Source organism: Notamacropus eugenii, chromosome 6 (genome assembly GCF_028372415.1).
Source record: "Notamacropus eugenii isolate mMacEug1 chromosome 6, mMacEug1.pri_v2, whole genome shotgun sequence".
In the NCBI taxonomy this organism is placed as follows: domain Eukaryota; kingdom Metazoa; phylum Chordata; class Mammalia; order Diprotodontia; family Macropodidae; genus Notamacropus; species Notamacropus eugenii.
The window spans coordinates 296304531-296328479 of NC_092877.1; the positions used below are offsets into that span (position 1 = coordinate 296304531).

The window sequence follows — 23949 nt, forward strand, 5'->3', positions numbered from 1 at the left end:
GTAATATTCCCATAAGTCAGCATTTATAGAGCTCTGCTTGATCATTGTGGAGCTTAGAAATGAGAAAGGACCATTTTGATCTCTGCCCTTGAGGGGTTAACCATATCACAGGTCCCCAAAATGAGTGGAACTTGGAGAGATAAGATTCATTGGACTTAGGACCACTGGGCTGCGGCTTCAGAGCATCCCAGGTTAGGGTCACAGAGAGGACAAAAGTGCTTGCTATTTTAAATGTCATATATAAAATCATAAAGAGCCAAAAGGCACCTCCAAACACCTTCTCCTTTTTTATAATTCTGAAATCTTTCAGTCTTTTTTATCTTCCAATCAAGTGGCAGAAAGTTTATTATAACACTAGTAAAGTGGGCAGAATTCCTTAGGGAACTCTCAACTTAATGGGGATGATGCTACAGCTTATATAGGAAAAACTCAGTGCACTGTGAGTCAACTGCACTAATTAGGTGGTGAACATAAGTTTTTGTACCTTGGGCACAGGTGTCATTCACTTCTGACCTGGGGGAGGACTTCTAAGGGGGTGTGGTTTTGGTCTGTTATATCTGTAAAGGCAGCCTTGGGAATTGACGTTTATAGCTTGACTTCTGGACTATATACAATAACTCTGGGAATCAGTACAGGACTATCGTTAGTCCTGTTCATACAAGGGAAATTCTATAGAGGTCAACTTGTTCTTGTAATAGGGAGAGAGAGTTTTCCTCACTGATAGAGTCTTTGGGATGGGGAGATATATGGTCCTAGGGCTGTGGTCCAAGCACCCTATCATTGAGAACTCACTAGTAAGGAAGTTCCCTCACCTCTATAACTAAACCATACCTTAGGGTCTTAGAGAGTTGCCTGCTGCACTGAAAGATCAAATGACTTGCCTTAAATCACAAAGCTAGGTATGTACCAGAGGAATGACTTAAACTAAGGTCTTCCTGATTTTAAGGCTCTTTTTTATCCACCACTCCATATGGCTTCTTAGGTGGTGGAGTTAATCTCTTATTCTTAGAAAAGAGACTGGAAGTCATAGTTATTTAATTTTAATCACATGCCCATATATGCCTAGCAATTACACACATGTGTGGAACTTCCCCATGACTTGTCATGGCCAAAAACTCATTTTATTGATGATGAAACACTATACTTAGTGAGAGGGAACATGAATTTATTAAGCACCTACTATATGCTAGGTGCTGTGCTAAACACTTTACAAATATTATCTCATTTGGTCCTCACAACAAACTTGGAAGGTAGGTGTTATTATTATACCCCTATTTTACAGTTAAGAAAACTGAGGCAGGCAGAGGTTAAGTGACTTGCCCAAGGTCATGTAGCTAGTAAGTGTCTGAGGCCATATTCAAACTCAGGTCTTCCTGACTCCAGTCCTGGGCTCTATCCACTGAACCATATATCTGTCCTTGGATAGCATGGCCTGTCACCAGTACCATACTCCAAACCATGTAAACTTGATACAACTTCTCAGAGCTTCTGCTAGTCCCCATACAGGTATGTATAGGCTTCCCTGGAGCAGGGTTGGTTCCAACTTCCAAAACATTTTGCTCTTGTGATATACCATACATAGAAAGGGTTGACTCAGTTGACTCCAGTTGTACTTGATTTGGGGTTAACTATTACCTGTGCAAAGATAAATGACTCATCTGGGTTTGCTACCCATTTGCCTTGGTCACTTTCCTCATTTCCCTCCTCTCTCCCCCTCCTGCCATTAAAGAAATTTCTTTTTAGAGATGTTGACCCTGAGTTTCAATGTGATATGACCTACTCTTATGACTGCAAAAATCCTAGTGCACATCTCACTGATTGTGAAGCCTGAAAAGCATGAATGCCGAGTTTATTTGAAGTAAATAAGATGCTGATTGCAGAATACCCTTTTTACCCTTGCTATTTGGAAGATTAAGTCTGTCGTTGCAAAGTTAATGACATACTTTTATTGCAAAGTTAATGGCATATTACAACGCTTTCTATTTATCTAGCACCTTTATTTCTAAATGATCCTAGAGAACTTTATATACCATGAAGTGTATACACACATGCACACACACACACACACACACACTATGCAGTAAAACTTCACTAAGACTTGGGATACTATATATGTATGTGGTGCATATAATTATAGATAATGACTCATTTCACATCCTTTCTATCTTTAAAACTGTGAAAATAGCATGAGAAGTAAAGAATTGATACATGCAAAGCATTTCAATATATCTAGATGAAATGTACTAAGCACAAAGTAACAATAGTTATTATCTGCTTATTTAAATATATTAGGGCAATTGTACTCTCCTCTCCACATCCTATTCCACCTGTTCAATACTCTTTGGAATACCTCTCAAAATCCTTTTGTCATTTAAATATACTTCTCTTAACTTGCGCCTATTTTCCCCTAAGAATAACTCACATTTCTATAGGATTCTACAGTTTATAAATGGCTTTCCTTGTGACTATCCTATGAGCTAGGTGGGGCAGATATCTCTATTTTAAAGAAAGATAAAGAATCTGATGCTTAGAGATATTAAGTGAGTCACCTAAAATTCCTAAATGGTGCTGATAGTACACCAGACTTGGAGTCTGGAACAAGGCCTGCCATTTAACTTTTTTCAGACTTACTTTTGTCATCTATAAAATAAGGATAATAGCTAATATTTCTACAGCTCTTTAAGGTTTGCAAAGCATTTTACATATATTAGCTCACTAACACTGGGAAGCAGGTACTATTATGCATCCCCAAATAATGACACTGAGTCAGAAAGAGGTCATGACTTGCCCCAGTTACATAGCTAGTAAATTCAGCATTTGAATTCAGGTCTTCCTGATTCTAAATTAAATTTATCCACTATGACTCCGAGTTCACAGGGTTGTTGTAAGGTTTAGAAGAGATTATACTTCATATGTAAAACCAATTTACAGATTTTAGAGTATCATATAAATGTTGGCTATTATTATAATGGGTAGTGAGGTGGTATAGTGCACTGGTTGAGTACCAGACCTAGAGTTAGGAAGACTCATCTTCCTGACTTCAAATCTGGCCTCAGACACTAGCTTTGCAACCCTGGGCAAGTCACTTAACCCTGTTTGCCCAAGTTTTCTCATCTTTAAAATGAGCTGGAAAAGGAAATGGTAAACCGTTCCAGTATCTTTGTCAAGAAAACCCCGAATGAAGTCACAAAGAGTTGGATACAATTGAACAGCAGCAATTATTATTAGTTGTTAAATGACAAAGTCAGATTTTGAAGTCAAGTTTTCTGACCACCAATCCAATGTTTATTCTGTGTCATCTAGTTATTTTGAACAATGCTCAGCTAATTTAAAGAAAGTTAAACCTCCTAAAATATGCCTAAGTAAGCTCAAAATACTAAAGAGTTACCAGTCTGATCATTTTCCTCCATAAGAATAAATTCCTTGATTTTAGTGGATACTTTCATTGTCTCACATTGTATTATTACTATCAGAACACATCCAGCATAAGTAGCTAGCACTGCCCCTTTCCTCCAGGGGGGTTCACTCAGTACGGGGTGTTCTAAACAATATGTGGGTTAATAGATATTTATTTTAGAGAGCAGGGATGTATTCCCCTGCTGCTGAATCAACAAGTATTTATGAAGCTCCTGCCATACACTAAGAATGATGCTAGGTGCTGAGAATACAAAGATAAATAGAATCTGCCCTCAAGTCGCTTATATTCTAAAACAGAAGACAAAAGGTACATGTGCAGATATGTATAAAACATATGCAAATCAGGTGCCTGGTGATCTTTTAGGGAAAGGCATTAGAATCTAGAGGACCAGGAAAAATTGTGGAGGAAACCAGGGATTCCAGGACGTGGAGGTGAGAAGGGGGTATATTTCAGGCACTGGGATTAGTCAATGAGAAGGTACATAAAAGGGAGAATAGAATGTCCTGTATGAGGAACAGAAAAAAGGCCAGATTGGCTAGAAATAGAATGTGTGGAGGGAAGTAATATGTAATAGGGTAGGAAGGCTAGGGAGGGATACTGTTATAAGTTATAAGGAACTTTAAATGCTAAACAGAAGAGTTTATATTTGACCCTATAGGTAATGGGGAGTCACTGAATTTTATTGAGAAGAGTGGTAACATGGTCAGAGGGGTCTATGGGGTATTATTCAGGTAGTACTAGCATATCTGGCATAAGGGTTTGCCAAGTTCCTTTCAGGGTTCATCTACGTTTAGTGTCCACCTGTGGCTCCAAGAAGTTGTAGCATGCGTAGTGGCTTCATCCCAGCAAAATTGTCTCAGCAGACAGGCTAAAGCACCTTAAGGGTAACCAATACACTTCAAACCTTGGTCAATTAGGGGTGTGTCTACCCCAAGCATGTGAAGATGTCCCCTTGCTGGAATAGGTGGATGAGAACAATTTGTTCCAATGACTATGACGGCAGTGGAAGCAGATGCTATTGAATGCTTAGAACTTGGTCAGTCATCAAAGATGCCAAGGTCATCCACTGCATCCTGTGCCACCACCATTTGTCTTGACTTTGTCTTGCCACTGGACTTCAATGACTCTGGAACAGAGAGTGAGGCTGACAACTTTGGCAATTCTATCTCACTTAAATTCAATTCATGCACAATGCCTTTTCACAATCCTTTTTGATTTGGTTATAACAGGTCACATTCTTGACAACATTTTTCTGGATTTCTGTCTCTGGATTTCCATGACACCACTCTCTCTTGATTTTCCTTCTGCTTGTATAACTCATGTTTCTCTTCCTTCTATTTGCTGGATCAATATTCAGGTCCTGCCTACTGACCATGCATATATCTCATACCCATATCCTGTTCCTTTTTTCTCTACTCTGTCTCATTTGGTAACCCTCACCTGTTCTTACAGATTCAAATATCATGTCTATGCATATGGCTCCTAGCTCTATAAATCCAGGTTTATTCTCTTTTTAAAAAAAAAATTATTTTTAACTTTAAAAAATGCCTTCCACACTCAGAGAAAGAAATATGGAAGTCACTCACAAAATGTTGCAGATCATGTTTGTGTATGTGTATATGTTTGTGTATCATATTCTGATTTGTTATACGATTTCTTTCATTTATTTTAGTCTGACTACATAGCATGACTATAGTGAAAATATACTCAATAGGAAAGTATATGTAGAATCTATACAGAATTGTGTGCAGTCATGGGGAGGGAGGGGGGTAGTGGGGGGTAGGTGGGGGGGGATAAAATCTGAATTGTATGGCAGTGATTGTTAAACATTAAAAAAAAAATTTAAATTCATATTTTCTTCCTCTATTTTGCTCCTCTCCCACCCATTGAGAAAGTAAGCAATATGGTATCAATTATAAATGTGAAGTCATGCATTTCCATGTTAGTAATGTTGGAAGAAAAAAGAAAGAAAAATAAAATGAAAAAGTGTGCTTTAATCTGCAATCAGAATTGATCAATTCTCTCCCTCTCTGGATGTGGATAGCATTTTTTATCATATTTGGCATTATCTTGGATCACTGTATTGATTAGAGTAGCTACGTCTTTCATAGGTGAGCATTGTTACAATGTTGCTGTTACTGTGTACAATAGTTTCCTGATTCTGCTCACGTCACTTTGTATCAGTTCATGTGTCTTTCCAGGTTTTTCTGAAACCATTCTCCTTCATTTCTATGGCACAACAGTATTCTATCCAATCATACACCACAAAACTCATTCAGCCATTCCCTAATTAATAGGCATCCCTTCGATTTCCAATTCTTTGCCATCACAAAAAGAACTGTTATATTTTGGTTTAGTCTTTTTCTTGATTTGGGGACATCATGAAGTGCCTATTGGACACTTAAAATCGTAAATCACTTAAAATCCCATCAGAATCTCAAGCTCAACATGTCCAAAATAGAACTGATCATCTTTTCTCACTCTTTTCTGAACTTCTCTAATACTGTCAAGGTAACTACCACCTTTCTACTTACCCAGGTTTGCTACCTCTATGTCATTCCTCAATTCTTCCCTTTTCCTCACCACATATCCAGTCAAGTTACCCAATTTTGGCTTTCCATTTATATTTCACATCCAACTTTCTACACTCATACAGCCATTACTTAAATGCAGGCCTTTATCACCTCCTTCCTTAAAAGCTAATTCTATTTCTTTTTCTGGGATTGTATAATTTAACATCTTTGATTTTCTGTTATTTTTGGTATTTTGTATGTTTGAAAGCATCCCACTATTTCTTTTGTGTTCTCATTTTTGGTAGCCTGTAACTGTCCATAGCTGGTTTCTGATAACTCTTTTTTATTTCTTCTGGTTCTGTTACTTAACTTTGTTGGTTTGCTCTTTTGTTGATTTGATTTTCTACCCTATTCTTTTTTTTAATCAGCTAAAGGTTCACCTTTTTTTTGTTTTTTAGTGCTAATGATAATTTCTCCAATAATTTTTTTGGGGGGGTTCTGTATCTATTTCTCCTCTAATTTTCAGTATCTCTTCCTTTGTGCTTATTTTAAGTTTGTTTATTTGTTGGTTTTATAATTTTTATATTGCATTTCTAAATTACTAATCCTTTCCTCTTCTGTTTTGTTAATGCATGCTTTTAGGAATATAATTTTTCCTCTAAAGTCTGCTTTAGCTGCAACTCAAAAATTTCGGTATATTGTTTAATCATTATCATTTTCCCCCACATAATTATTGTTTTTATGATTTTTTTCTTTCACTCACTCATTATTTAGTATTTCATTGTTAGGTCTCCTTCTGGGTCTATATCTTTTGTTTTTGTGTTCTCTGACCTGCTGATTACTCTTTTTATTGTGTTATGTTTTCTACAGGATATATTTACTACTTCTGCCTTTTAACATTTATTTGCAATATCTCTGTGCCGTAATACAAGGTCATTTTTTGTAAAAGTTCCATATAGTATTGGGAAATATATGCATATATGCGCATATATATATATATATATATATATATATATGTTTTAGCAGTCTCACTCAAAAAACACCTTAATTATTTTAGCTTTAATTTTCTCAGCAATTTGTTCATTTCAATATTTTTGTTTTTCTTTATCTTTCTGTTAGATTTGTCAAAAACAGAGAGGGACCTTAAATACACAATTGTATTATTATCTATGTCTTTTTGTAATTCAGTTAATTTTTCCTCTATGAATTTAAGGAATTGGAGAATGTAAGCTAAATATTTATATTGGTTTGTTGTCCAGGTTCCTTTCAGCATAACATTGTTACTGATTTATCTCCTTTTACCTTATGAATTGTTGCTATTATTATTTTTTACTTTGATAACAATGATACTTTGATACAATGCCTGCTTCTTTTTGATTCACATGATGCATAGTAAATTTTGTTCTTGGATCTCATTTTTATTTTGTATATGTCTTTGTTTTTTATATGTGTTTCTTACAAGGAACAGATAGTGGGGTTTTGTTTTTCTTATACATTCTTTCACTCTTTTTTATTTAATTAGATTGTTTAAGCCATTCACATTTAAACTTTTAAGTTAGATTTAGATTTCCTTCCATTTGTCTCTAATAGTTTTTTTCCCCCAAGTTAGTGTTTTTCCCCTTTTCATTTATAAAGACAATACTTTGTCTCTTCAGTTATTTCAACCTAATCTACTTTAAAGTAATCTTATGGCTCTCTTCTCCTTCCCCTATAGTTTCTCCTTATGCCATTTCTTACCCTTTCCCCTAGTTTGTGGAGTTTTGTTCAATTTATTATTCCTTTTTCCTTTCATCTTTTGATCTGGTTATTTAGTTCCTTCCCTCTCAGTTTTTTCCCTCTCAATTAAATAGTTAAGTAAAATTCTTTTGCCTCTTTTCCCTTTCAATTTGTTTTGTTAGTTTTTTACTTTCATTTCCTTTACTTTTTTCTAAAAAGGATTTTTTTCCTTTTCATCTTCATTATTTGTATTACATTTTCAATTTATTTTAGATTTTTATTCTTTGATGACCCTTTATAATGTTAATGTAAGGTTAAAGGTGGGTGGGGGAAGAATTAAAATTAATTGGGGCCTATTAATAGGCCCCAATACCTTTTGTTAACTTCTGTTGAGGCACTAGGTCAGAAGGTGGTGTCTTCCAACTCTGAAAAGTGTATAAATACTCTGAGGTGAGGTTTGACTTTGGGGCTCACTCATTGGAAGTGTTTGACCAGATGAGACTTTGGGTAGCCACTAAGAAGTCACCTGGCTTTGAAAACCCAGATGCTAGTGCTTCTCTCTCTGGTAACTATGTATGTATGTAATGGTCAGACAGCTGCATCTGTCTGTTGATCTCTGATATATGTGTTGCTTATGGTCAGACAGTTGGGAGCCCTGTCTCTTGGTCTTTATTTCTCTGAAGTTCCGGGTGCTGACTTTTTCCCCTGAACTAAGCGAATGATATAAGTGCTTGATTAAAGCAGATTGCTGACCCCTCAAAAGTTGCTTTCCTTTTAGAAAAGCAGATAAAAGAACCTTACAGCAGGCTGTCCTGTGTATGTCAGGGTCCTTGCTGTTACACTTATTTATTAAACTTCTTTATTCCTTCATTAGTCTTGCATTTTCTGTGGAAGTAATGCTTCTAAGGTATCTGTTTTGAGTTCTTTCTTTTAAACAGTTTTGGCCTCTGGTGGCCTTTTCCTCTTGTGCTTCACTCTTAGAAAAAATCAGTTCCTGCAGGTGATTTAGAGCAACAATGTCAAACTCAAATGAAAATGGGGTTCATTAAACTATACATAAGGATGCCTACAGACCACATATTGACTTAGAAAATCACATGTTAACATTATCTGTGTTCTATTATATTTTTATTAATTTGTTAAATATTTCTGAGTTATATTTTAATTGGTTCAGGTCAATGGGCTGCGTCTTCTTTGATACAGAGAATGGGGCAGCTAGTGGTGCAGTGGATAGAATGCCTAGAGTCAGGAAGACACATCTTCCTGAGTTCAAATATGGTTTTGGACACAGCTGTGTGACCCTGAGCAAGTCACTAACCCCTGTTTGTTTCAGTAACCACTCCAGTATCTTTGTCAAAAAGGGTCATGAAAAGTTGCACACTACTGAATGACTCAATCAGATATAAAGGATAGAAATATTGCTCCATGTTAGGAATTTTCCTGTGTCCCTGATTTTGCACTTCATTGTTAGCCTTTCCCTTCCTCCCACCCCCTCATATATCATGAAATCTCTCAGGATCAATTCCCTTTCACTCTTCTGGGTGTCAGTTGTCCCCAGGAGCTCTGTTTCCCCTTCTCCTGGACAGGTCTTAAAGACAGGTCTCACTAAACAAATTACATTAACTCCATGCTCCATTTATAGAGTATCTTTGTTCTCTCATGGGAGCATTTTTTTTGACAGGACCCCTTCCCCCCCACTGAAAAAAGATTTCTTTGTTTCTTTTCTTCCATTTTCCAATCCAACTCTTTGTCTCCTCATCCATTCTATCAACTCTCTTCTTTATGAGAATACAGGAGTTAATTTCCCTCCATTCTTTACTTTTGACTTGATTAGGTCATATCACATATTCTTTTCTACGTTCTTCTCTCCTCTCCTTTTATATACTCTCCCATTCTATAATTTAGCCCCTCTATAAATGTTGATTCACTGTGTTGTAGCTGTGAAGTTTACTCCATGATGGTTTAGACTTGTTCCTCCACCATCACTTCTATTTGACTTCCATTTTCACTCTGATCTCCTTCGTATACTTCTGGAAAGAAATCTCTTACCGCTCTGTTATCATTTTGTTCTTGTTTTTATTGTTCTTGTTAACCTCATATATATATCTTTTTTAGTTTTTTCCTTCCCCCCACCCTGGGATAATTAATTGTATTTGCATTTTCCTTGGCTTTTGTGTTTCTTTTCCTTTCTTGTATTTTTGTTGTCCGAAGTGTTTGCAAAGCAAATTATCTGCTCAGGTCTGGTTTTCTTTGTAAAAAATGTTTCAAACCTTTTTATAGACCATCCATTTTTTTCCATTGGTGACTAGGCTCAAGATGTCACCGTAGATTGTCAATTGAGTGCCCTTGCTCTAGGAACTCATTAATACATTCTTTCCACTTGTTTTTGGTGGATGAAGATTAGTGCTGTGCTATTCAAATTTCCTTTCCTTCATATATGAATTTCTTTCTCTTGATTGTCTGCAGAATTTTTTGTTTTGCTTAATTTAACCACCATCTTGAACATTGCAGCATAGAGGGTTCTTACATTTTTATTATTTTATTTTTAGAGTTAATTATATACTATGTTTTTATTATATTTATTATGTTTTATTATTTTTAAATTTTTGGATTCTTTTCATTGAGATTTTGTTTTCTTTGTTCAGAAGTTCTGGGCAGTTTTCTCATTATTTCTTGGATTATGATGTCCAGGTTTTTTGACTTGTGTTCTTCTAGGAAACTAGTAATCCTTAAGGTGTTAAGTCTAGGTCAATATTTTTGCTCATATGGAGATCATGTTTTCTTTTAAAATTACAATGTTATGCTTTTCTTCTTCCAAACTATTCTTTACTTCTATGTATTTAGCACACAAACCTGTTGTTTTTTCTTTTGTAAGGTTTGTCGTCATGATTTCAAGCTTTTTTTTAAGTTGATTATTTCTGCTCTAAAGGCCATAAATACTGCTTTTACAATTATTATTTCTTTTTTTTATTTACCTTTTAACATTCATTTTCACAAAATTTTGGGTTACAAATTTTCTCCCCTTTTATCACCTCCCCCCCCAAACACCAAGCATTCTAATTGGCCCTGTGACCAATCTACTCTCTCTTCTATCATCCCTCTCTGCCCTTGTCTCCATCTTCTCTTTTGTCCTGTAGGGCCAGATAGCTTTCTATACCCCTTTACCTGTATTTCTTATTTCCTAGTGGTAAGAACATTACAGTTGATCCTAACACTTTGATTTCCAACTTCTTTACCTCCCTCCCTCTCCACCCCTTCCCTTTGGAAGGCAAGCAATTCAATATAGGCCAAATCTGTGTAGTTTTGCAAATGACTTCCATAATAGTTGTGTTGTATAGGACTAACTATATTTCCCTCCATCCTATCCTGTCCCCCATTACTTCTATTCTCTTTTGATCCTATCCCTCCCCATGAGTGTCAACCTCGAATTGCATTCTCCTCTCCATTCCCTCCCTTCTGTCATCCCCCCCACCTTGCTTGTCCCCTTGTCCCCCACTTTCCTGTATTGTGAGATAGGTTTTCCTACCAAAATGAGTGTGCATTTTATTCTTTCCTTTAGTGGAATGTGATGAGAGTAGACTTCATGTTTTTCTCTCACCTCCCCTCTTTATCCCTCCACTAATGAGTCTTTTGCTTGCCTCTTTTATGAGAGATAATTTGCCCCATTCCATTTCTCCCTTTCTCCTCCCAATATATTTCTCTCTCACTGCTTGATTTCATTTTTTTTTAAGATATGATCCCATCCTCTTCAATTCACTCTGTGCACTCTGCCTCTATGTATGTGTGCGTGTGTGCATGTGTGTGTGTGTACTCCCTCCCAGTACCCAGATACTGAAATGTTTCAAGAGTTACAAATATTGTCTTTCCATGTAGGAATGTAAACAGTTCAACTTTAGAAAGTCCCTTATGACTTCTCTTTGCTGTTCACCTTTTCATGGTTCTCTTCATTCTTGTGTTTGAAAGTCAAATTTTCTTTTCAGCTCTGGTCTTTTTATCAAGAATACTTGAAAATCCTCTATTTCACTGAAAGACCATTTTTTTCCCCTGAAGTATTATACTCAGTTTTGCTGGGTAGGTGATTCTTGGTTTTAGTCCTAGTTCCTTTGACTTCTGAAATATCCTATTCCATGCCCTTCGATCCCTTAATGTAGAGGCTGCTAGATCTTGTGTTATCCTGATTGTATTTCCACAATACTTGAATTGTTTCTTTCTAGCTGCTTGCAATATTTTCTCCTTGACCTGGGAACTCTGGAATTTGGCCACAATGTTCCTAGGAGTTTCTCTTTTTGGATCTCTTTCAGGCGGTGTTCTGTGGATTCCTTGAATATTTATTTTGCCCTCTGGTTCTAGAATCTCAGGGCAGTTTTCCTTGATAATTTCATGGAAGACCATGTCTAGGCTCTTCTTTTGATCATGGCTTTCAGGTAGTCCCAAAATTTTTAAATTGTCTCTCCTGAATCTATTTTCCAGGTCAGTTGTTTTTCCAATGAGATATTTCACATTATCTTCCATTTTTCCATTCTTCTCTCTTTGTTCTGTGATATCATGCTTTCTTGCAAAGTCCTTAGCCTCCATCTGTGCCATTCTAGTTTTGAAAGTACTATTTTCTTCAGTGAGCTTTTGAATCTCCTTTTCCATTTGGCTAATTCTGCTTTTGAAAGCATTCTTCTCCTCATTGGCTTTTTGAACCTCTTTTGCCAATTGAGTTAGCCTAGTTTTCAAGGTGTTAATTTCTTCAACATTTTTTTGGGTCTCCTTTAGCACGGAGCTGATCTGCTGTTCATGCTTTGACTTCATGTCTCTCATTTCTCTTCCCAGCTTTTCCTCTACCTCTCTAACTTGATTTTCAAAATTCTTTTTGAGCTCTTCCATAGCCTGAGCCCATTGGGTGGGCTGGGACACAGAAGCCTTGATTTCTGTGTCTTTGCCTGATGGTAAGCATTGTTCTTCCTCATCAGAAAGGAAGGGAGGAAATGCCTGTTCTCCAAGAAAGTAACCTTCTATAGTCTTATTTCTTTTCCCTTTTCTGGGCATTTTCCCAGCCAGTGACTTGACCTCTGAATATTCTCCTCACACCCACCTCGCCTCCTGATCCTCCCAGCCAGCGTTTGGGGTCTGAGATTCAAATGCTGCTTCCAGCCTTAGGGCTTTTGGTGGGGGCAGGGCTGCTATTCAGTGTGAGATTAAGTTCAGGTGGTCAGGTCAGGGCAGGGCCGCCTCTCAGGCTCAGTTCCCTCAGGGGGTTTATGCACAGACCTTCCACAATGGATTCAGGCTCCCCCCCGCTTGGGGAGCCCCTGTCTGCAGCCGCCTCTCAGCTTCTACCTCCCGGGGGGGCCCGAATCATGGGGGCACCCCACTCCCCTCTCGACCCGCCAAAGAGACTCTCTCACCGACCCCCGTCACCTGTGGGTGGAGGCACTTGTGCGGCTGCTGGAGATCCCATCCCTGAAGCCTGCTCGGATCTGTTTCTCTTGGTGCCATGGCCGCAGCAGGTCTGGGCCGGGCTCCGCCTCTGCAGCGCGACGGACCTTTTGCGAGAGGTTTGCAGGTCCCTCTGTGGGTGGAGGGACCCACGTGGCCACTGGAGATCCCGTCCCTGAAGCCCGCTCGGATCTTTTCCTCTTGGTGCTGCGGCCGCGGCAGGGCTGCCCTCAGCTCCCAGTCCCTGCGCTCAGTCCGCAGTGCGAAGGACCCCCCGCAAGAGGTTTGCAGGTCCCTCCGGAACAGAAATCTCCCTCGTTCCAATATTCCGTGCCCTCTGGGTGCAGAATTTGCCGTGCCCTGTAGCCTTTCTGTGGGTTGTGGGTTTGGAGCTATGTGTATGTGCATCTTTCTACTCCACCATCTTGGCTCCGCCCCTCACAATTATTATTTCTTTAAAAAATATTTAGGAGCATTCTTCTTGGGTTTCATCCTCTCTGGAATCTAATATCCTTTACCTCATTAGGAGCTGATTCATTTTTTTCAAGAAAGAGTCAGGTAGGTGGTGCAGTGGCTAATGTACTAGGTCTAGAGTCAGGATAGACCTTGAGTTCAAATCCCATCTTAGACACTTACAAATTGTGTGACCCTGGGCAAATCATTTAGCCTCTAACTGTCTCTGTTTCCACAACTGTAAAATAGGGACCATAATAGCATCTACCTAACAGGGTTATGGTGAGAGGATAAAATGAAATCATATTTATAAAATAACTTAGCATACATAATGCCTGGTACACAGTAGGCTTTTAATAAATACTTGTATCCCTTCCTTCCTTCTTTCCATCCTTCCTTCCTTCCAACCTTCTTTCCTTCCATTCCTGCTTTCCTTTCTTCTTTCATTTTACAATATTCATTCATAGATCTTTGAACTCATTTAGTTGAACTTGAGGTCATATTCCTTTCTTATTCATCTCTTCCCTGCAAGTTTATTTATTTACGTACAAGATCTTTAACTAAGTTTTCCTCCTTCTTCCTCCTGAGAGGAATTTAGTAATTTTTAGTAATTTTTTCCCCCTATCACTCGCATTCTTACTCTTTCTCCTTGATGATCCCTGGAGGATGCATCTCAAAGCTATCTGCACCTTCTCCTATGCTAGAGCATTCATATTTTACCAGCTTCAGTCTCTACAACAAGTGACTTTTGTAGGTATAGAACTCATCCTGGCTGGATACTGGTTCACTGAGTACTCATGCCTCCTACCTGTGTGATCACTTATGAAGCTTCTTTGATGCATCTTCATTTATGTCAAGCCCACTCACTGGCTGTCCCCCAAGACTCTGTCCTGGGCTTCCTCTTTTTACTCTTTACTATCTAGATTAGTGATCTTCTTAGCTCCCATAGGTTTAATGGCCATCTCTATTCAGATGACTTCCAGCTCTATACATTAAGCTCTAGTCTCCTGAGCTCCGGTCCCATATTACCAGTCCCATATCAGATATTTTGAACTAAAGGGTCCTAGGCATCTTAAACTCAAGATTTCCCAAATAGAATTCATTATCTTTTCTCTAAAATCTACTTCTTCTAAATTTCCTATTTTCCCTTCTCTGCTGAATTTCCCTAGTTCTGCTGAAGAACCATGAGCATCCTTCCAGTCACCTAGGGTACAAACTTCAGGGTCATCTTTGACTCTTCACTTTTACACACCTCCGATACCTAATCAGTTGTAGATGTTATAGTTTCTTTGTTCACAGTATCTTTCCTGTTTCCTTTCTTCCATTCATACAATCATCTTGCTAGTTCTGTTTTTTATCACCTCTCACCTGGACTATCGCAATAGCTTTGCAATTGGACTACCTGCCACAAGTCTCCTCTCCCTCTCAAATCATCCTCCATTCATTTGCCGAAATGATTTTTTCCCAAAATGCAGATCTATGTTGACTGCCCACCCCACCCCCATCAATAAATTCCGACAATTCCCTCTTATCTTTAGGATCAAATGCAAACTCTAATGTTTTGCATCTTCCCAACCTGGACCCTTCCTATATTTCCAGCCTTCTTATGTAGTACTCCCTTCCACACACTCTACAATCCAGACATACTTGGCCCACTTGCTGCTCCTCATCCATGAGTGACACTCCATCGCCCATCTATGTGACTTTGCAATTTTTACCCTCCATGTTAGGAATGCTCTCTCTCTCTCTCTCTCTCTCTCTCTCTCTCTCTCTCTCTCTCTCTCTCTCTGCCTCTGAAAATTCCTGATTTCTTTCAGAATTCACCTCCTACAGAAAGCCTTTTCTGATCCCACCTATTGCAAATGCCACCTTTCTGCCTATGATGATTTTTATATACTTTCACAACAATTTGATCTCATGGTTTTGGGGAATCCAGTCCTTGTACCTGAACCTGAAAAGAACAAATAAACCAAAATCTTAAATTCATTTCTTGGAGCCACAGAATCTAAAAGAAAGAGGAAGGTGACCCTTACCCTCACCAAGCTTAGCATGCATACATGCTGCAGGTGAATAAGACCAAAACCTTTAGTCCTGGATGCTACTGGGTTGGGGGAGAAAAGGAGAGGGAGAAAGACAGAGAGACAGAAAGATAGAGAAACAGAGGCAGAGAGAGAGACAGAGAAACACAGACAAAGAGGCTAGTTAGGCAGCCAAAGGAAAAGGGCTACTCTCACTCAAGTGATATGATTGTGAAATGAAGAATGCCTTCTCCAATGTGGGTGCTTCCATCTTTTGGTGAACTATGCGCCAAAGCCCTGTCTGACATATAATATTTTATATGTTTTAATATTTTATAATATAATATTTATATTATATATATGTTGTGTATGTATATGTATACATGTTAATTTTGTTTTCTATATGACACTATCAGTTCCTTGAAGGAGAGACTGTTTAACTTTTATCTTTGCATCCTCAGAATTCAGTTCTGTGCCTGATACAAACAGGTATACATAACATAACTCACTGCTTATTAGTTGACTGAATTGAATTCTATTCTACTCAAAAAACATTTATTAAGTACCTGCTATATGCAAAGAACATGCTAGGTGCTGGAGATGCAAAGACAAAACCCCCAAGCAGTCTTTACTTTCAAAAAACTTACTTTCCACTGAAGGATTAATTTACTTCCTTCTACGTACAAGGTACTGTGCTTCAAGGAGTTCACAATAATGGGGTAGTGGTGGTGAACCGCAATCACTAATAATTATAAAACAAATTAGAATGATTTTTAAAAAGTGCATAGAAGTGAAACCAAGTCATTAAAGATCCAAGGGAGATAGAGGGATCAATCCCTTTAATTAGGGAGATTAGGGAGGTCCTCATGAAGGCATTCAACAGGCATATGAAGAGAGTTCATTCCAAAAAATGTGGGACAGAAAAATCACAAGGGTGGGAAAGGTAAGGATGAGGTCAGAGAAAGGTGAGGCTTTCAATTTGCTAGAATACAGAATTTTTGAGAGGGAGGACAGTGATGGATAGAAGTCTGAGAAGTAAAATGGAGCCCTACTATGTGGGGCTTCAAATCCTTAGCACTTTGCTAGATGTCACAGGGAATGCATCGTACAAGGCGAGTATTTCCTGGCCAAGGATCTGTTCCTGCTCCTTAAGACATCTTGGGTTTAGCTGGAAATGGCTCTGTTGCCTGGTGAGGAAGAGGATGAGGAAATATTGGGTAGAACCAAGTCTCTGTTAAAGGGGCACATTGCACTAAATAACCTCAAAAGACCTTTCCAGAGCTAAATCCTACAATGCTAAGAGTCAGAGCTAGGACTGAAACTCCCAGATCTCCAGTCTTAGAGTTCAGCATTTTCCCCCTCCTTTACACGTAGTGCCTCTCCTATATCTGGGTATCCTGATTCATGTCCAGGTCAGTCAGTTCTGGGTGGGGTCCGATTTCCTCACCAATGTTCCACCAATATGTTCCCCTATTCTCTTCTACAGCGAGGCTCGGTTGAGCCCTTTCTCCAGATCCACAATTTGTACACCGTGCCAAGGTGCCCACAGGCCTCCCTGCCAAGACCAAACCGCAGAACTGTCAGTCAACATTCATACCCACTGAACCGATTCTCCCCTGTGCCCATCTGCGACGCCATGGAGCATCCGCCTTCACAAGCAGAGCTGGAGTTGGACTATAACGTCCCCCGTGTTCAGCTGAGCGATGAGATGTTCGTCTTCCAGGACGGGAGATGGGTGAATGAGAATTGCCGCTTGCAATCCCCGCACTTCTCCCCCGCCTCCTCTTTGCATCATAAGCTGCATCATAAGAGGATGGCTAAGGAATACATCCTGCAAGAGGAGATTAAGACTCTGAGGGAGGTGAACAGGTCCCTCCGCGAGGAGAACAAATCCCTCCGGGAGGAGAATAAATCCCTCCGCGAGGAGAACAAAATCTTGAATAAGGAGAACAAAATTCTGCAGGCCTTCTGGGCGGAGAATAAGGAAGACCACAAAGGCGAGTTGGGGAGGGCGGCCGGCGCGGCGTCGTCGGTTCTGATCCACAAGGACAACCCGGCCCTCCAGGCCCTCAGGAAGGACAGTGCGCCTCCGCAGAATCCCAGGAAGGAGAGCGCCACGCTGCAGTTTCTCCGCGAGGAGAATCGAGCCCTGCAGCTCCTTTTGGAGCAGAGGGAGGCTCACTGGCCCCACCCGGAGCAAAAGACCCACCCCCACGAGGAAGCCAAGGCGCTCTCGACGCCCCAAGAAGACCTCCATAGCGCTTCAAGGCAGTCGGGGGAGAGCACCATCCCTCCGTGCGAAGAGCCCAAGGCGCCCACGGGCCTTCACGAGGCCAGCAAAGCCCTGCAGGCCCTGCGGGAGCTGGTCAACAACCTGTCCTTTCCTCTGGAGGACGTAAAGGCCGTGCCCGGTCTCCAGGAAGAGGCCCAGTCTCTGCAGGTCCTGCGGGAAATGAACCAAGCCCTCCAAGCCCTGAGGGAGGAGAACCAGAGCCTGCGCGCCCTGCGGGAGGAGAACCGGATCCTTCACGAGGAGAACCGGGCCCTGGAGCTGCTGAGAGAGGAGCATTGGACCTGCCAGGAGGAGAACAAGGTCCTGTGGGAGAACAACAAGCTGAAGCTGCAGCAGCAGCTGGTGATCGACACGGTGACGGAAATCACCGCCAGAATGAGGATGCTGGTGGAAGAGTTATATGGCCACATGCCCCCCAAGAACAAGGAGCTCAAGAAGCCAGGCAGGGTCTGAGGGCCGGAAGACCCCGGGCGTCCAGAGCTCGGGGGGCCCATTTATGGAGCCTCTCCTTTCCCCGCCCCTTCCCCCTGGAGTTCGTGCCTACGGAAGGGGCAGTATTATTGGCCCCCTCGATGCCAGAGAAGTAATAAAGGCACGAGAAAGAGCTGGGGAGATGGGCCTGAGAGAGTTCTTTCACTGGTAGAGTTGTAACTAGCATGTTCCTCACCTAGGACAAGCTTCACAAAAGGACCCCCGAGTAAATGTCCTCAATGTTAGACTTCATTCAGTTGGGGAAGGAAGAAATGGGAATACAGACGCACCCTCCTTCCACCTGTGGGATGCTCTGTGGAGAGGAGCTGGAAAGAGGGGGAGAGAATAGCCGAGGGTAGAAAGGAGCTTCCTATTTTATGATAATTCTTGCCAAGTAGGTGCTAAGCTCAGTCGTTTTTGTGCTGCTGAGGCAGGAGCTCCAGTTGCCCTGTCTTAGAATTCTGCTACTCATTCACACACGTTCATCTCCTTTCTCTTGTCCTGTCTTGTCCTCTTCATAACACCAGCCCCCAACGCCAGTTCATCTTCATTGTCCACTCAGTGCATCTCCCATGATGGCTGGGAGGGTGCAATTCTTGGAATAAACAAGCAATCAAGTCGACTTTGGAGGATGCCCGGAAGCACAGTTAACTATTCAATAAACCATAGAATTTACAGAAATTAAGTGGGATAGTAGATGAGTGTTGGGCTTGAAATCGGGAATACCTGTGTTCAAATCTCACCTTGGATGCTTGATAGCTATGTGACCTTGGGCATGTCACTTCCCTCTGACCCTCAGTTTCCAGTTTCCTCCTTGATAGCACCTACATCAGTTTGGTCGTGAGGGATTGAATGAAACAACTTTAAGTAAAGGACTTTTGCAACTCTTAAGGAATGATATAAATGGAAGATATTATTCCCATTTTACAGGCATAGAAATTATAGGACCCAATGAATTGGGAGGTACCCTGGAGGGTTCATGAAGAAAAAGGCAGAGGATGAAAGCTTCTAATTCCTAGTTCAATATGCCATCTGATAAAGTGATAGGAATAAGTAGATGGCCGGTGGTAGGAAAGATTATTAGAAATGTAGGAGCACAAATTTGGATCTAGAGGGACCTTGGGATATCTAGTCCTCATTTGTTTATTTAAAAATGCTAAACTTAACAAACACCAAATAAAATAGGCAGAACAGAAGAGAAAAAGAGGGTTGTGCATGAAACCACAGGCCTCTGTTATGGAAAATTTGCTTCTTTCTTGACGAATGCCCAACCTGTAGCCTTCAAAGCTTTTCTGCCTGTCTATGCTTCTTAGGAGTAATAATGACGATAGGTTTGCAAAGCTCTTCATTTGATCCTCACAACTTCATGAGATAGCTGCTGTTATTATCCCCATTTTACCAATAAGAAAGCTGAGACATAAAGAGGTTAAGTGACTTGTCCAGAGTCCCAAAGCTAATAAGTTTCTGAGGCTGCATTTGAACTCATGTCATCTTTACTCCACGTCCTGGCCTTTCTTCTGTTCTCTTCTCTCAATTGAAAAAAACAAAACAAAACACCTCAATGACTCTCTCTCTCTCTGTCTCTGTCTCTCTCTCTCTCTTTGTCTTTTCTTTCCTCCCACCGTTCCCTCCTTTCCTCCTTTCCTCTTTCCTTTCCTCCCTTCCTTTTTTTTCTTTTTCATCTTTCCTCTCTCCCTTCCTTGCTTCCTTCCCTTTTTCCTTTCTTTTCCTATCTTCCCCTTTTCCTCTCCTCCAAGGAAAAAAAAAGAAAAAGCCCTTGAAATAAATATCTCTAGTCAAGCAAAACCAATTCCCATATTGGCTGTATCTGAAATTATAAAATATCTATCTTCCCTTGCATCTTGAGTCCCTTACCTCTCTTTCAAAAAAGTAGGTTATACACTTCACCATCAGGTCTCTGGAAGCAAAGATGACAACCCCTCTGTTTTATATATGAGGCAACAGAGGACCAGAGAGGTAAATTGATTGGCTCAGGATCACATAGGTTACTAAATGGCAGAGCTAAAACTGGGAATTTAGGTCCTCTAACTCCACTGTACCTCATTTCCATTTTTACAAATGGGAAAACCAAGTCACAGAGGTGAGACTGAAATCCAGATATCCTTATTCAGAGCCAAGACTAAGGGTAGATAAAGCAGGCAATTATCCTTTAAGGTGCAATATGTAGGGTTAATTGTTAGTTTTTATAAATGTATGTATTTTTCAATGCCAGAAAATCACTCACTAATCTTATTAGGCATTAATTTTGCCAGAAATCATCACCTATGTTGCAATGAAGTTTCTCAAAACCTCTGCTGGACAGCGTGTGTGTTCATCCTTCGTTGCCAAAGAAGACTATGCCATCAGAGAAATAATGACATGACTTGCACTTGACTTTGTTTTGAGTGAGGGAGGGCTGTGCAGGTCACCAGTCTCACTTCTCCTCCAGAGCCATCTGAATCCAGTGACTAGATATTCATCAGGATGACTGGAGATGACCCAGGATGAGGCAATTGGGGATAAGCGACTTGCCCAAGGTCACACAGCTAGTGAGCGTCAAGTGTCTGAGGTGAGATTTGAACTCAGATTCTCCTGACTCCTGCACTGGTGCTCTAGAGATCCACTGCACCACTTAGCTGCTCTTTGCTGGACAGTAAGCCACAAGGGGAATGGCCACATTGGAATGGCCAATGGTCATGTGCCATGCCTTCCCTAGGGTACAGAGTCCATCGCTCCAGCTCAGTCTCTCTTTAGCTCCCTCTGATTTCCCATTAGCCCATGTTCTCTTAACATGGTAAGTCAAAAAGGCAGACAGCCACCTCAGATACACACCTTTCCAAAATACAAAAAGGTTTTGGTGCTTGATGGAAAATGCAGACATTTAGATGGCATCTTTGGGTGAGGACAAATGCTCTTGAGCTCAGAAGCATTTTATTTGAGATGTAACTGCTCCAACCAGTCACACTGTCTGCTTCTCCCCTGCTCCACAGAAAGTCCTGCCCACAGATCACTATCCTGGTTGCTTCATTTCTGAGCTTGTTAAGTGTGATCCAGAGCCAGCCTAGTGACTCCGAATGAGGGATAACAAGTTGAATAGGGATCATTTCTCTTGGCAAGTCCATGACTCTAAAAGAAAAATCTCCCCCACAGGTCCATTTACTCTTGCCACAGGTGTAAGGGGTGACTGATGTGCACACAGGACTCCAGTCATTTGTTTCCCCATTGCTCTGGCAACCTGAACAAATAGGATTAATTCCAGTTTGCTGCTAGCAGGTCGCTGTCCCTTTCCAGGGTTTCCTTTTCCGAATTTGCTAAATGCACCCGGTTCAAAATGTCACTGCAATACAAACACCTCTATTTAAGGCAATTTATCCACCCTAGGGATATAGGTTTGCCCAGTTTTGTGATGAAAGCAAATTGACTTCAGTGTTTTCCAGACAGCTGAGCAGACTGAAGACTCAATATCCTGAAATTGGTGCTACAAATATTTATCTAACTCAAATTAATCTACATAATAGTGGCCAGACACTTTCTCAGCAAGCCTCTGGAGCCCAGAGATGGGACTCCTATTTCACGGTGTCAACTTTCTGTGTCAGGCAGTATCTAAGCAGGTGAAAAATTAGCAAGATAAGCCATAAATGTCATCCTTATGGACTAGGTGGATTTATTTCAAAACAATCTCTTATTGTGTGGTACAGCCTGTATACATCCGTTACCTTTGGCATGGGAGGAAGGGGAGGTATAGCTAACCTTTTGTAGGACAATGTGAAATTTCTTTTTATTTAAAGTGGATCTTTCCATAGTGAATTATCTCCATTTTTAAAGTTCTCCATCTCCCCCTCTTCTCTTTGCCTCTTCTTTCCCCCTATCACATATATCAATCTCCCAAAGAGCTTTATTCAGATACAGGGAAGATATTGACTGGGCACATGGCCAGTTTATCTTCATGAGACTGACTAGGGGGGAGGAGGGGAGCTGTGAGCAGTACTTGGCCCTATTTAGAAGGGTGGTCCCAGGCATCTGGCTATCAATCTATCATTCATGTCCACCTATAATTCATAACCAATCCCTTGTGCCTCTTTCCAGCTCCCAGACCAGCTGGCTGCCGCACACCCGCTGATTCCATCCTTTTGTGAGTCCTTATTTATCTAGCTACTCTCTTTATTCCTTTACTGTGATTTCATTAAGACACAAGGCATTTTTCTATATAAATTTTACTTAGAATGGTAGAAATGAATCAAGGCAGGTCAACCCAAGTACCAAGGTGTATATATTCCTTGGCCCATGTAAAATAGCATCCATCATCAGCACCTGGTAAGCCAGAATCACTGGAGTTCAATTGTCTTCTTCATTCCCAATTGGGAGCAGCAAAGGATGTTTGCTCAGAACTTTTTGCTCGTGCCAAAACATCTGTGATAAATCAGTGTGGGATGTTTTTGGAATTCTGGCTTGCCAGCTCCTGAGGCTTAATTTTGTTGACCACATGCCAGTGAACACACATGATGGGTACATTTATGGTAACCTACTTTGATTCATTTCTGCTATTTGAATAAAATTTGGGTGTAAGTATTTGTATCAGGGTCATGCTGCTGGTCTCTCCTGTTGCTGCCAAGGTTTCACTGTCATTAGGCCGTGTCTCCACTTCCCAAGCCCCACAAACACCTTCAAATGTGTGTCTCTATCTTTAATGAGATTAAAATGGGAAGGATTTTTCCCAATCACAAGATGCAAGTTTCATGGCTATTACTGTCTATTCAAGGCAACTAGAAAGGGGAAAGTCACTAGCTCTTGCAAGCAGGATACCATTTTCCCAGTTTAACCCACATTCTAGCTTCTAAATCTCCTGCCCCTCAACTTCCTTTCTAAACTATGTAGCAGTGAAACACCTCTGAACTCTATTTTCCCCTACAGCTTTGTGCTACTTGGGCCTGCATGGACCATGGTTTCTGCCATTTAGCCTGCTCTGGCATCTTCTGGCTTCTGGATGGTGTTGAAGTAAATTATCTTTGCTTACAGAGTTGGCTGAGTTTCTTTTTGACCATCTTTCAAAAAAGAAATTATACTTTCCTCTGCCCAGGGTAATTTTGGAGGGAGGCAGAACAGAGAATTTTTATCTTTTTAAAATAAGAATGCCATATTCTAGATTAGGGGTGGGGAACCTGAGGCCTTTAGGCCACATGTGACCTCATAGGTCCTTGGTTGCAGCTTTTTGACTGAGTCCAAGTTTTATGGAACAAATCCTTTTATTAAGGGGATTTGTTCTGTGAAGTTTGGACTCAGTCAAAAGGCCGCAACCAAAGACCTAGAAGGACACATGTGGCCTCAAGCCTGCATGTTCCTCACTGCTATTAGATGTTCAAGAGCATCAGTGGGTGAGGGAGGGAGATGGGCAAACAATGGACTTAAGTTTTAGTCCTCAAGATAAGGGATCTAGCACCTAGAGCAAAGTTTCTCTGGGTCCCAAACTTTGTGGCTTTGAGTTGAGAAAGTTGGAGGGATGGCAAAATGGATGTCATCCCCTAAGTTAGTCCAGAAAGTAAATTTCTGAAACAAAGCCATCTTTTAATGTTTTCATATTCACCTCTACTAAACTCCCACTCCAGTGGGGAAAGGATCTGAGCCTTCATTTTGTAAAGGTATGAT

At 40.6% G+C, this 23949-nt stretch overlaps 1 protein-coding gene across 2 annotated transcripts in view; it reads left to right on the forward strand.

The window, feature by feature from the left end:
* The window catches only part of CBY2 (chibby family member 2), a 46243-nt gene extending 27804 nt beyond the window's left edge, over positions 1-18439 (forward strand). For both annotated transcript variants that reach the window (XM_072617203.1, XM_072617202.1), the window contains exon 2: positions 17029-18439. In XM_072617203.1, the coding sequence (XP_072473304.1) occupies positions 17029-18288 (1260 nt within the window). In that variant the 3' untranslated portion in view covers positions 18289-18439. The remainder of the gene's footprint in view (positions 1-17028) is intronic.
* Positions 18440-23949: the final 5510 nt, after the last annotated feature.